Consider the following 14,220-nt stretch of genomic DNA (forward strand, 5'->3'; position numbering starts at 1 on the left):
ATTCTTGGGAGGAGTGCGTGTGGGAGGTGCTAGGTGTTTGCTTTTATTTATCGGTGGCCAGGAGCCGTGCTAATGGCCGATTGACACGCCACTTGGCCTTGATGGGGGGGCTTTTAGCCCGGCTCGCACTAGACCGAAAAAAGCACACAAAAAAAAACCAGGGAGAGAGACGAAATGGTGCTTTCACACGATTAATGTGTGTCTGTGAAGGGGAGACGATATGTCCGGTCGCCCCCCACCATACAGGGAGCCCTCTAATGAGGTGCTAACAGAGCGTGCTGATTGCTGCCATTTTTGATAAGCAGACGGCATTAATATTTCCTTCCTGGCGTGGCTTTGCTTTCCAGGGAGGAGCGACAGGGCTATGGCACCCCCCCTAAGGGGCCTTGGAATATAAGTCATTGATGATCTGGAATCGAACAAAAACCCAAAATCAAAATTGAAGGAGCAACGCGTCTCGGCTGCAGAAAAGGGCTACAAAAAAGAATGGCGGACTGCACGAACGTGTTCCGGTGCCGGCGCCTGGTGGTGGTGCGGGTAGTGCGTTGAGATGTGGCATGCCACACTCCCCCTCCGCCCCCCATCCAGGGAGAACAATTAAAGTGCCGTTTCAAATATGTATTTTCATATTCATAAATCTGCCTGCATGCTGGGAAAACTCTCTTCTGTCTTCTGTTCTACGACCATCGACGTTGTGGCGTTGTGCGGGGGGGCTTCCGGGGGGAGGGCTTCCGGGGGGTCTGCTGCGACTAAATCAAGTGTCTGTTCGGTGTCAGTTTAATTGCAAACGTAAATTGGATGCTGTCATTTGGTACGTTTTCATTTGTTCGAAAGTTCATGTCTCCCCCGCCCACTCCTGGGGTGGGAGGGGGTGGGGGTGGGTTGGTTTGTGCCCTAGAAAGATCCCAGTGCTGCTTCCATTGACTTTTGCTGCCAGTCCGTTCTGACGGACGGACATGGCTGGCAGCTGCCTCGGCAGCAGGAATCTGCAGAGAATGCAAACGTTGCACAAATCTCAGAGCTCTGTTAATTAGACTCATTTCGGAAAACTGGCAGCTTGTGTATTTCGTATTCGTATTCGCATTCGTATTCGTGTTCCAGATTGGCATTTCTGGCCAGGAGCAGCAGGTCCTGACGGCTGGATTGTGGGGGACTCCACAAATGTTAAAATCTAGATAAGATCGGGCTTCGATGGACCCAGCTGCCAGAGAGGTCTAACCTGCCCAAAATAGAGAGCGGAATCGCTCATTCGGATAAGATTCAAGGAATTATGGCTTCGAATGTGATTTCAAAGACAGGAATGGACATTTGTGCGTTGATTTCGAGTTGATTCGAGATAAATCTCCATATAAAACATCTAGAAACAATCCTTATAGACATCCTTATAGCGAATCTCAAGGGGAATTCATGGGATTTCATGGGAATTCGTGGGAATTTGTAAAATAGAATTGATTTTTGCAGAATATGGCAATGCAGTGTTCTGGAAATAGATTCGTTAGATAGAAATATACAGAAATATGTATAGTAATAGAGAAGTTGGACTGTATATGATCCAAAAATGTGGCATAAGGCAGAGTTTAGTAGTCCCTATGATTAACGCTAGATCCATGGCAAGGATACATCGATAGGTGTTATTTTGGGACTATATTGGCTAGGTGTTTTTCCACTAGTGTTTTGTTGTTACAGATCTCCCCACTCACAGCTCACCCGATCCCCCGATTCCCCCGAAATATCTGATTTGAAACTAGTGTCAGGAAAGAGTTTGTACAGTATATATTTATACACCCCATAACTGTACGAACATATACGAAATTTTGAAATGGCTACACAAAAAGAGCGGAATAACATAAGGATAAGGAAACTGGTGGCTGACTTCCGCGCCGCGTACGACCCGCGCGTCAAGCAACTGGAGGCTGACATCCTCGAATGGCAGCGCTCGCATGGAATCGTCGTGGAAAGGACCGAGGAAAGGGCCGAGGAAGGAGCCGAGGAAAGGGCCGAGGAAAGGGCCGAGAAAAGGGCCAAGGAAAGGGCCAAGGAGAGGGCCACGGACAGGGCCAAGGAAAGGGCCAAGGATAGGGCCGAGGAAAGGGCCAAGGAAAGGCCCGAGGAAAGGGCCAAGAAAAGGGCCGAGGAAAGGGCCGAGGAAGGAGCCGAGGAAAGGGCCGAAGAATGCGCCAAGGAAAGGGCCGAGGAAAGGTTCGAAAGAAGGGCCGACGAAAGGGCCAAGGAAAGGGCCAAGCAAAGGGCCAAGGAAAGGGCAGAGTCGGCCAAGTCGGAGCACAAGAAAAGGAACGGAAACGGCAGCGGCAAAGACAAGGAAAAGAACCCAGCCGTCTACTGGCAGTACGATTTGAAGGACTTTGTGCGGGGGGAGATTTTGCTGTACCGCGAGGGCAATTCCCTGTATCTTCATGCGGTCTACGAGTCCCGTAGACGGCGACGGGAAACGAAGAGTGAAATTGTGCTGCCCGTGAATGTGGAACAGTCGAAAATATCCGCCAAATTATCATCCTGTGGCGTGCTGACTATTACCGCCCCTCTCCAGACCGATATACCCGAAGAAATGATGCGTTAAATATACATTTTGTTCTGTTATTGATGCTAGTTTTTGTATTTGGATCGAAACTGAGGCTAGAACGGGCAGGGGGCTTGAAGCGGAGGGCAGGGTGGCCAGGACACCACCGGCTCGGGGCTCCAGCAGGCAAAGGGGCAAGCGTTGGGCAGACACGGAAGGAACATCAGGGGCGGAGCGGCGCCGAGGGCCGGGCTCTGGCCACTTCTCAAGTTCTGCATCAGCTCCGTCTTCAAGTCCTCAATGGGGGTCCTGCGGCGGCAGCAGCTCGCATCCCATTCGGCGACGAGCGTGGGGCAGCACAGGTCGCCGCGCTGAACGCAGCCCGGCATTGAGAAACTGTCGCCGTACTCGCTCTGAGGACCGGCAGGACACGTCGGGTCACACACTGGGGGACTGGGATCCACTGTTTCTTCCCCGTTCTTTGGGCTTTTCTCACAGCTCGAAGAGCTCTTTCGACTAGCAGCACTGCCCAAGCTTGTTGCGGAATTCCTGGGCGTAGTTTTGCACGTACACGACGATCTAGTGTTCCTTCCCTCAGATCCTCGTTTCGGGGGCTTTGTGGCGGAGCCTTTGCCGCAGCCCCTCGATACAACCTTTTTCTGCTTCGATTTCGACTGGTCTTTATGGCCAGGCTTTGTACGAGTATTTGCGGCCAAGGACTGTTTCTTAGCCTGTTTCAGATCACCGCTGTCTCGCGGGCTTCCCTTTTCCGGAGCGGGGCCACTGGAACCTGTTTTATTGGGGCACGTGGGGCACGTGCAACTACCCATGGTGGGAGCACGGCTGGGGGGTTCTTTTTTGCGGCACTTTTTCGGGGAAGACGTCTGCTGATTCCGAGGGCTCGAAGGAGTCTTGGGACATTGGAGTCTTACTTTTTTGGGGCAATTGTTCAGCGGTGCGTCGCCATGCTCCGGGCACCCGCAGGGCTTCAGACTTTTGGGGCTGGCGCTTTTGCGGCACGTCTGGCATGGTCTGGACGGCTCGGACGGACCTATCGGGCAAGGCGACTGGGGGCTTATCCTGCAAGGAGCAAGGATCCCCGGTGGGTTGTCCCCTGCGCGAATGGTCAGGCAGATGTTTATTTGACTGGGCTGGACGGGCTCGATCGATTCGTTGCGTTTGTTCTCGTTGCCTCTGCAGTTGGTGCAACAGCTTTTGATGCACTGCTCGCTGCAGCTCTCGCTGCTTCGCTCGCTACAGTCGTCGCTGCTCCTCTCGCTACAACTTGCGCTACTCCTCTCGCTGCAGCTTGCGCTGTCCATGGAGCTGTCGCTGCTTCTGATCCTCAAGTACTTCTCGCATATGCTGCACTCGTCGGAGCTACAATCACAGCTTCCGGAAGACGAAGAGTCACAGCTTTCTTCGCGACTCCGAGCACCCTGGGCGTTGCTGCGTTCATTCGAGTGGAGCACATTGAACATTGAATATTCCTGGTATTTTCTGCCATCATCTTCGTGGGGATTTTCCAGGCCCGGTCCTCTATACAAGGTGGGGTAGCGGCTGCCACACCCACACCCTACAGAGGTCAAGTTGAAGGCATTAGCCGGCTTGTAACCTTTTAGTACCAGAGATTTTCTATTAAAAAGATGAGATCTGTTGAGGCAAAGTTTCGATTTCTTAACAAACCCAGAGTTCGGTCCTTCAATGACCTGCGGCCAGGCTGTCTTCCATCCTGCCCAAGAGAGTGACGCGATCCTTTATTGGCAGCCAGGTTGGTGGCGGATGTCGACGGTAGACTGTCGCAGCCTGCATCCAGGCCCTTGGGCGCCGACTTGTCTTTGTGGGGAAACAGGTGGATCCGCTCCCTTCTCTTGTAGGGTATCTCCACGGTGGAAAAGGGCACAATGCTACTTGCCTTCCGGTGGCATTTTAGCACGTAACGAGGTATTTCCGAGCTATCGGCGTAACCTTTACGTTTCGGAGAGTGTTGCGATATGTTTTTCGATTCTAGACCATCTGGGGAGTACTTGTGCGGCTCCGGAATGTCTACAAAGTATTCGTATACTTTAGAGGGAGTTTCTCTTCTTGATTTGTGCTTTTTCTTCTCCTCGTAGTGCGGGTTTCGATGGGGAACTTCTTCCTTGAAAAAGGGCCTGAACCGTCGCGGAGACTCTTGGCTCTCCTTCGCATGTTTTTTCTCTTTTCTCGGAGAGGCCTGCTTCTCCTTGTGATTGAAGCTATCGCAGTGTCTGAGCCTAGGTTCCGTCTTATGATATCTATCAGGATATTCCTCCACCTCCCGCTTGTAAGATTTATTAGACTTTCCTCTAGGACCCTTCTCCTCTTCTCGTCGTTCATAGTGCTTGGTTTCATAAGTATTATAAGATCTGGGGGCACGGTTGCGCGGGCTATGTCTTGCCTCACAATAATCGTTGCCTGAAAACTCCCTGGGTGCCTGCTCCTTGTCACATATTTTCCTGTATTTGTGGAAGTCGTGGTGCGAACTCGAAGAATAATAGCCCGGGGAACTGCAGTTCTTTGGATATTCGGGCGGTACCGCCCATGGCGGTCTATAAACTGGAATACTGGGCCCCGGCACTAAGTACTCGCCGCTGCAAAGAGACCGAGAAGGGTGCTCCGAGTAGAGATTATAGGATGCCACCGACGGAACTTTTGCGTACGACAGATGCTCGTGGGACTCGTGGTACTGCCTGGGTACAGGTCTGTTCTGGTAGTACCCATAGCCGGGATCGGCATAGGCCTGAGCCCTGAATGGATTGGTTTCTTGGGGATAAGGGGGTCTTAGGTCTGGCTCCCTTATCGCTTCCCGTTGGGGCTGAGGTGGATAATATCTGTCGCATGATCTCTCTGGGGCCCCGTACCAAGTGCCATTCCTTTCGGGAGACCCCTCAATGCTCCTGGCTGTCTTGTACGTTCGATAATGAAAGTGTTTACGGCTTTTGGTGTACTCTTTGCGTCCAGGGGTGCAATTTTTGTGATCGTGGCGCATTATATCATGACTTTGGGCATAGAACTTGTTGGGTTCTTCCAGCGACATGGCGCTTTCCCTCATTCGATTCCGTATCCCCCCACCAGGATTGCGACCTGGAAATAGTACGGTAATATTCGGGTGTTTTTGTGAGCACTTTGGATCGACTCACTTGGTCCATTGCGGTCCGCGTCTATCTGGTGGTATCGCACTTCCTCCGATATATCGATATTGAAGTGCATACAGTCTCGGTTGTCCGTCTCGGTGCCCTTCATGCGGAAATGGCTCTTGGAGCTGATAGTTAACGCCATTTTCTACCAGCTGCGCCGCGCCACTCATTCGCCTACAACTAGCTGATATTATAGTGAATTTCTTACATGTTTTAAATTTGTTTAACAAGTGACAAATGGGACAGGACTGTCTAAGATTACAATTTGTGAAAATGTGCATCGAAAAATCAGTCTCCTATTTGGGTTTTCTATAGCCACAAAGCTGTGCCTATTCATTTGCCCATCACTGTATTTTCCCCGCTCAAGCACCTAGTTTTATGCGCATAGCTGTGCTGTTGTTGTTTCTGATCGAAAACCGAACTGTAAAGCTCTCACACGCCCGGCCGAAGCCCGCCGCTGCACACACATACACGCATACAGCCTTGCGTCTCGTTTCTGCATTGCGACCGAAGCGCCGCGTCTTATCGCTTGATCTTTCGATTCCCTTTTGCTCGACTTCTTCTTCGTGCGGACTGGAGTTTGTGGAAATTTCCAACTGAAATGTTGCTCGCTTTACCGCAGCCTCGCTTCATAGAGCAAAAGAAATGTGCATTTTTTTTAGAGTTATCAAAGGGAAACAAATATTTTAAAAATCTTTTCTTTATTCGATTCGATAATATACAAATATTTTTTGGGGTTTGAAATAAACTTTGTTATTTAAATTAATATTAAATATTAGAAGAAGTAGAACTTTAATTTTTTATTTTTTAAAGAATGGAATTGTAAATATAAAAAAAAAAAAATGTGTCCTTATAGAAAATGCTTTGAGTCTATTTTATTGATCGGCAGTGTACATATAACCTGTAAATCAACAATATTAATATTAAATATTAAATCAATAATAAAGTTAATCTACTAATTTGTAACCAGATGTACTCTTTACGTCGATCGTATCCAGGACGTACCCCTATTTGGACTTTGGGCATAGAATTTATTTTTTATTAATTTATTTAAATCTATAAATAAATCCAGTAAAATAGGTGCCACCATTCATTGAAAGAACTTTTAAAAACATTCGCCTAAAAATGCAGTTCAACAGGAAAAATATACATATGTACATATGTACATATATAAGAAAATCCAGGGTTCCAGAAAAGTTAATCGGCAGAAAGATTTGAAGAAAGAATTCTTGGAGGAAAGTTAAACATTCTGTAAAGGTAGCCCCCACATTGCTGGGATCTGATCTGAATAAAAGCGAGCGTAATTCGGTGCGAGTTTCCAGTCTGTGCAGCTCCAGTTCCAGTTCCAGCTGCAGTTCCCGCTTTTAATTGCAGCATTAACGCCCCAAGTGGCAACAACAAAGGATGTGAATGCCATGGAATAGAGGGGAATCGTGAGCCGGAGGTTAGGGGGTGGGGAATGGAATGGTCGTCATTACTTCAAGGGTGCTAGAAAATATGTTTTTAATTGCGGAAATATTTCCATTTCAAAAATGGATGTGATAATTATTCAGAATTGCGCAAATTTCCATCACATTAAAAGTGCAGACAATGGGGGGGATAGTAAAATGCAGCTAGCGGATAATGAAACCGTGTTCAAGTGCGGAAATGCTGAAAATTATTTCAATGAAACAGAACTAAGTGCTTTTTAAGTGCCCGCCGCAACCGGTGGGGCAGAGAAGAACTCGAATACGGACATGGACCCAGGCACGGACACGGACACGGGACACGGGACACTCTTTATAGAAAGCCATGAAAAGCGACAAATGCTGGGTATCCTCTACAAACAGAAATCTGATTATTTCGGAGATTCCAGGATTTTTACAACATTTACTGAATAATATTGGAATATTTTTGGGGGAAGCTTTGTGCCAGGCTTTGGGTCGATTATTGCCAAGGAATTATCCCCTAGTATGAGAAGACAGACCTTTACAGAAGGTGGAACGAGGCTACAATCGAAGTCCAAGTACAAACCGAAGATCGATCAATCTCCTCAACGACTTATCCTTGCCGAAGACGGACTCCATCGTGGGACTCCATCGAAGCTTTGGTAGTGAGTGGAGAAATGGCTGTAGCCAGAGCCTAGTAGAGGCTGATCCAGCACCAATCTGGCGTTTCAGAGTTTCCTTTAGTCCTTTAGGAGTCCTCCTTAAACCCCACTTTTGTTCAGTGCATTGCCGGGTGCCATGGGTACGCACAGCTGTAGCTGGTCTTCTAGGGCCTGAAAATGACTTAATTGTCGGCTAATAGCCGCGTGCCTTTGATGTGGCTAATTGCGCCAACTAAATGGTGAGGTGGAGGTGCTATAAAAGCCATTACCAGAGCTGAACCTAAACCGCATTCAGTGCAAATCAAATCAAGGAATGACACCCAAGGAGACCCCGACCAGGAGCGACTACTTCCGCGACCAGTGGCGGGCCTGGCGAGTCCTGGGCGCCCTGGAGCTCAATGCCCGGAGGTACTGGAGTGGAGCCATGCTCCTCAACATTGTCGTGGCCCTGTACGCGCCGGCGCTGCTGCTGTCCATGTTCAGCTTCGAGACGCCGCTGGAGAACATCACGAACTTCAGTCTGTCCATCACCTCGACGGCCACGGTCCTGAAGTTCGGCCTGTACGTCCTGCAGCTGGGCAGGGTCGGGGACCTGGAGAAGGTGATCGCCAGGCTGGACGACCGGGTGGAGGGGGCGGAGCAGCTGCGGTGCCATCGCCAGATGGCCAAGAAGCTGCGGCACCTGTCCAACCTGTTCCTCTACACCTACGGCTTCGTGCTCTTGAACTCGGAGTTCTCGTTCCTGTTCAGGAGCGAGCGGAGCTTGCCGTTCCCCTCGTGGTTCCCCTTCGACTGGAAGACCTCGACGGTCAACTACATCGGGGCCCTGGGCTTTCAGCTGGTCGCGATATTCGGTCAGATACTGCAGAACTTCGTGGACGACTCGTTTCCGCCGCTGGCCCTGTGCCTCTGTGCGGGGCACTGCCAGCTGCTGATCCTGCGCATCTCCAGCATTGGCCACGCCCCCAGCGAGCAGCAGGCCAACGAGGCAGAGCTCGTCGACTGCATCAAGGACCAGAAGGAGCTGTATGGGTAGGCATCTCCACCAGTACCCAACATCAATCGTAAATGCCTCTCCTTTCAGCTTACTGGAGCTCACCAGAGACGTCATCTCGTGGCCGATGCTGATTCAGTTCTTCGTGATGGCCCTCAACATTGGGGCCACGATGTTCGGGCTGGTCTTCTTCGCGGACACCATGCAGGACCGCATGTACTTCGTCTCGTACCTGCTGGCCCTCGTCCTGCAGACATATCCCGTCTGCTACTACGGCAGCCTCCTGGAAGACGGCTTCGGACACCTCCACTACGCGGTCTTCGGCAGCAACTGGGTGAGCCAGAGCCGCAGCTACCGGGCCAGCATGACGATCCTCGGCGAGCGGACCAAGCGGCATCCGCGCCTGCTGGCGGGCAGCCTGGTGCCCATCCACCTGAGCACCTTCCAGGGGACCTGCAAGGCGGCCTACTCCTTCTTCACGCTGATCGGCAACACGCGCGAAAGGGCCGGCCCGGATCCCAGTCAGAACTAGTCGCCCGGCCGTACAACTCACAGTTTCTCAATAAATACACACACACTCTCACCCTCACCCTCCCCGTAAATCCTTTGTGCTTAAATTTCGCGTTAACATGGCTCTGGAGACAATTTTAGGTATCAAGGGACCCGACTTCGTGATGCTCGCCTCCGAGACAATGCAGGCCAAGTCCCTGATCTTCATGAAAGATGGTAGGACCCACTCGTTACCCGATATCCTGATAGCAATCGTGTACCTCTTTCCAGACCAATCGAAGATCCACCGCCTCTCGGACTTCTCCATGATCGCCACCGTGGGCGATGGCGGCGACACCCTGCAGTTCACGGACTTCATATCGAAGAACCTGCACCTGTACAAGATCGCCAACGGGTACCACCTGAGCCCCCGGGCCACGGCGCACTTCACGCGCAAGAATCTGGCCGACTACATACGGACCAACACCAGGTACCAGGTGGCCATGCTGCTGGCCGGCTACGACGCCGTCGAGGGGCCCGACCTGCACTACATCGACTCGTACGGGGCGGCCCAGTCGATCAACCACGCCGGCCACGGCTGGGGCAGCATCTTCTGCGGCAGCATCCTGCAGCGGTTCTGGGACCAGAAGCTCTCCCAGGACCAGGCCGTCTCCATCCTCAAGAAGTGCGTGGCCGAGATCCAGAAGCGTCTGATCATCAACCAGCGCAACTGGGACGTGTTCGTGGTGGACGGCAGCGGCATGCGGCAGCTGGAGAGCATCAATCCGGCCTCCCTGAACTATGATGTCCTCAGCCTGAACTGGTAGAGCGCCAACATTGTGTTCCGCAGTTTCTTAAAGCCCAATAATTGTGCTCTTCGTTTGGGCAAAGTTTTATTTTAATGCTCGAACAATTTCCCGGGGATTAGTGGACTTTGGCCGGCGGCCCGGCTTAGAGTGGGGTAAGCCTCTCGAGGGTGGACGAGTACGAGTACGAGTACATGCCACGGCTGACTGCGTCCATGTATTAGCATATGTGGCATCCTCTTGTTCTGCACATGGCCAGCCATCTGGTGGGTCTGGTGGGGGGGCGAGTGAGTTTGTTTGTGCAATAATGACACGAGTACGAGGACGAGTACAGCAATGGACTGACGACTGGCAACTGCTGCATGAAACGTCAACTGTTGCGAATCGGAAGCAGAAAAGCCAACATGTCTCTATTTCCCATTTGAACAGCATTCAGTCAGTCAGCCGGACAGACAGGCACTCAGGCAGGGGCTGTGGTGGGTTCTAGGGGGAGGATGGAGTCAGCAAAACTCATAAAAATGAGCACAGATTGCTGCAAAAATGCACTGACGTTGTGCGGTGTTTAGCTGGAGCTGGAGACGGTTCTGTGTTGAAGTTTTCATTGCTAATTGGCCGCACATGACAGAGTATCAGCAATTGAGGGGGTCCTCGGGTCCGCGGCACCGTGAAATGTCAACAACGAGAGGCACTGAATGGCGAAAAAAGCATTGTGGAAAGATCTCTGTAACCAGAGGCCGATGGTCTCTGGGATTGAGTTGAGGGGGGGATTCAGGGGCCAGCAAAAGAGGGAATAAAACTATGATGGAGGCCTTTGGAATACCTCTTGCTAAATCATATTCCCATGGCATTCCATATACGAGTATCTGAAGGACCCCCGAATGTAGTGCGCCTGCCATTGGAAATTAATTAGCAATTAAATTTAATTTAATTTTCGAGTTCGGTTTCGAGGGTCTCTGAACAACCTGTATCAATATCAATCACGTGGCCTAAAGCCTATTGAAATTTAATTGATTTATCTAAAAAAAAGGGAATAGTTTTTCCAGCCATCCACTTTGGGGTTTTCCAAAGTTTTTTCGCGAGTAAAGGAAGAACTTTTGACATGTGAGCGTCTCAAATGAGGGCACCTGGCACCTGGCACCGCGTCTCTCGTGTGGGGGGAGAACCTAGTGTCTCCGACTCTGGGGGATAATGTGCATGTAACCCCCGTGTAAGCGGGCCCCAACCGCCATCCAGCATCAGCAATTTGTGACGTTTAAGGGGCGCAACGAGGCAGCGACTTCTTGACAGGACATTAACTTCCTTTTGCCAGGAGCAGGAGCAGGAGCAGCGTCTCCGACCATCCGACTGTCTGACTTCTGTGCGGATGAGTGTGTGACGTCTCTGATGATGATTCATGATGATGATCCTTGCAGTTTTCTTCTTTCCTTTCTTGTTGTTTCCGTTGTCATTTTTCACTGGCAGACGAGGCGGACGGGGCGAGGGCGGACGGAGTGCCAGAGGTCCTTTTTCGACAGCCTATTAGTTTTTATTATTTGTTGCAATTAGTTTTCTCGGCCTGCGACGGATACGGGTCCAAGGACGAGTCCGCACGGAGGCCTCTGTTCGTCTTTTATGACACTTTTCTGCACATTTTTCACCGGAATGAGCGTCATCTGTTGCCGCTGGCTGCCACGACTGCGTTTTTTTTACCCCCCTCGTCGGCATTGACAAGAGCCCAACAATGGCCGGATGGCTGGCATTCCGGCCGTAGTACTATCTATGATAAATTATGGCCAAAAGTCAAAGTCATCAATCAGAGGGCCATGTTTTATTTGCCGCTCGTGGCCATTTGCCATTTGTTTCGAGCCCCACGCCCACGCCCACGTCCCGCCCCCTGGCATATGCACAAGGATATGGAGGGGGGCACAGATGGTAGCTCGAAAGGATTAAATATATAATTCCGCAAGTGCGTAGACAGCCCAGGTGTCGGTGGCCGGGCGACAAGCATTTCGATTTAATTTTCATTAAAATTCAGCCATTAAATATTCAAAGGGTAAACTGCGGCCAAAGCCCATTAAAATTCCTTGAAGACTCGCAGAGCGACTCGAGCCCTAACAGGACTCCCCCCCCTGGCCCCCTGGCCACCAGGTGACTCCTTTTCATTTTCGAGTGCTTATTAAAATTGCAAAGGTCCAGGATTTGCGGACATTATGATGCGGTGGCTGCGAATTTATGCGGCTCGTAGTTGAAGCCGAAACCGTAGCCCGGACCACCCGTTGCCGGGCCTCAGCTGCGTCCGTTTTTTACTCCTGTTTAATTATGCATTTTTATCTGGAAGTCGCTCGGACTGGGGGCCAGGCCAAAGGCAGGAGGCAGAAGGCAAAAGGGAGACGGCAGGCCACAGCCACTTTGCCATTCGAGGTATGAAAGCTGCAAATCTATGGCATCAGCAGCTTCACAACACTGAGAGAAAGGAGTGACAACTGGGAGGAAAAGGAGATGGAACAAGTGACAAATAATAGTTGGCTTCGACGGGGCCTAGAAGGCGGAATAAAGGGGGAAGATCTCTAGGGTTTGTATTGAAGATGGAAAGGTCTTATTTCCGAGCGAATTTGGGCTCCATTCCGAGCAACCCGTGAGCTCCTATTTCCGACTATTCGCTACAACATGTAATATATTGATTTTTAGGAGGAAAACCGCATAAGTTTCCTCACAGATACGCCTTCGGCCGCCATTGTATCGGTCCCCCAGGGCCTCGTCTGGGTATCGACTGCCTGGCATTGATGTCACTCGCAGCAGCAGTCGATGGGAACCCCAACAATTGACAACTAAAGTTGCAATTAGGAGCAAACGAAATCCTTTTTGCCCTGCTCCAAGGAATACAAAATAAAACGCAACGGAAACGGAAACTTTTACGACATTTACACGTACGTACGGGTGTGTGCGGGTGTGTGCGGGCGTGTACGGGTGTACGGGTGTGTACACATTCACACGCACCCCGTCCTGCGTGGGTCCCCCGTGAAGGTGCGCTCAGGTTTTTAGTTATTCAGGGGAAAATGCCTTGGGGAAATTAGTGGAAAGCGAAAAATGCTGTACGCAAACATTCGTTCCGTAAGTATTTTGTTGGGGTGGAGGGCTGCTGCTGGTTTATAGGACCCGGTTACGGGTTTACAAAAAACCTCAAGGAATTGTTGCCTCTAACGCGACGGAATCCGTGGATCTATCGGATAAGCTGGCCGCTAAAATTGCATTTTGTGCATCAATAAACGGCCCATAAATTGTCGTCTGCAAGCGAGTTGCAAGCGATTTTAATTCGTTGCTTTCGAGGGGCATAAATCACGACACATGAGGGAACCAGAAGGGCTGTGCCATCGATTGCCGATTGCTGGCAACAAAATGTTCCATCGACGGCATAATTTATGAGGATGCGCGGATTCCAGACCGCGACGAACCCGGATACACATGTGACATCAGCAGGGACCATTCCGACATTAATGCTGTCCTTCAGGCGTGGGCTTTCCGCTGCCAAAGCCCTGACATGTCGAGGCCTTAACTGTGGGAGCTACTAGCTAGATCTGGGCCTATACCATGATGGCTACTGACGATGGGGATACGGAAAACACACAAGGGGGGATAGACTCTCCTTCTGTGAAGTTTATATCTCGTCTCTGGCAATTCATAATTTCTCTGGGAGTTGTGAAGTGAACAAATGTTTTCGTACCTCCTGCCGGGGCATACTTTCAGCATATTTTATTCCAACATTCGTTCATTCGTCTATTCATTCGTCTATTGTGCTGTAAAAAAGTTCCTACACGAGTACGAGTGGGAGTACAAGTACGAGTATGTGTGTGTATAATACAGTTCTATCCATCCTGCATCCTCCATCCTCCATCCATGTTGATAATCCCTCAGCCCATCACTTCACACACTTTTACCCATGTGCTGCTTCCTAAACTGCATCTGCAGCTGGAAAAAATCCACACACACACACGAGCATAAAAGGAGGGATGGGAGTGGGAGTGGGAGCGCGGTTGAGGGGGGAAAAATCCATAAAAAGTTGCAGTTAAACTTTTCAACATTTGTCAGAGTCAGAGGATTTGTTTGCCTTTGGGGCTGGCCAGAGCCAACATTCTCCTCGGCTCCCCATCTCGAGGGATTGAAACCCCCTTCAATATCTACTCGGCCAC

At 50.5% G+C, this 14,220-nt stretch overlaps 4 protein-coding genes across 5 annotated transcripts; 3 read left to right on the top strand and 1 right to left on the bottom strand.

The window, feature by feature from the left end:
- Positions 1–1,785: 1,785 nt before the first annotated feature.
- LOC6596394 (eukaryotic translation initiation factor 4 gamma) lies at positions 1,786–2,598 on the top strand. The gene has a single exon (XM_002021511.2). The coding sequence runs from the start codon at positions 1,820–1,822 to the stop codon at positions 2,576–2,578; it is 759 nt and encodes a 252-aa protein (XP_002021547.1). The 5' UTR covers positions 1,786–1,819; the 3' UTR covers positions 2,579–2,598.
- Positions 2,582–5,873, bottom strand: LOC6596395 (adhesive plaque matrix protein). 2 transcript variants are annotated; one of them, XM_026987939.1, is made up of 3 exons: positions 5,680–5,870; positions 4,205–5,623; positions 2,582–4,133 (listed from the first exon to the last, which is right to left on the bottom strand). In XM_026987939.1, exons 1-3 carry the CDS (start codon positions 5,816–5,818, stop codon positions 2,635–2,637), a joined length of 3,057 nt encoding a protein of 1,018 aa, XP_026843740.1. In that variant the 5' UTR covers positions 5,819–5,870; the 3' UTR covers positions 2,582–2,634. The 2 variants fall into 2 exon arrangements, with proteins under 2 accessions (XP_026843740.1, XP_026843741.1); XM_026987940.1 differs by having other exon boundaries at positions 4,074–4,153; positions 5,680–5,873.
- Positions 5,874–7,086: 1,213 nt separating this feature from the next.
- LOC6596396 (odorant receptor 23a) lies at positions 7,087–9,337 on the top strand. Its single transcript, XM_002021513.2, has 4 exons — positions 7,087–7,109; positions 7,230–7,259; positions 8,108–8,797; positions 8,850–9,337. The coding sequence occupies exons 1-4, from the start codon at positions 7,087–7,089 to the stop codon at positions 9,289–9,291; spliced, it is 1,185 nt and encodes a 394-aa protein (XP_002021549.2). The 3' UTR covers positions 9,292–9,337.
- LOC6596365 (probable proteasome subunit beta type-2) lies at positions 9,331–10,144 on the top strand. The gene is made up of 2 exons (XM_002021514.2): positions 9,331–9,485; positions 9,540–10,144. Exons 1-2 carry the CDS (start codon positions 9,389–9,391, stop codon positions 10,073–10,075), a joined length of 633 nt encoding a protein of 210 aa, XP_002021550.1. The 5' UTR covers positions 9,331–9,388; the 3' UTR covers positions 10,076–10,144.
- The last annotated feature ends 4,076 nt before the right edge of the window (positions 10,145–14,220 follow it).

Source organism: Drosophila persimilis, unplaced genomic scaffold (assembly GCF_003286085.1).
Source record: "Drosophila persimilis strain 14011-0111.01,24,50 unplaced genomic scaffold, DperRS2 tig00000124-arrow-pilon, whole genome shotgun sequence".
NCBI lineage: Eukaryota > Metazoa > Arthropoda > Insecta > Diptera > Drosophilidae > Drosophila > Drosophila persimilis.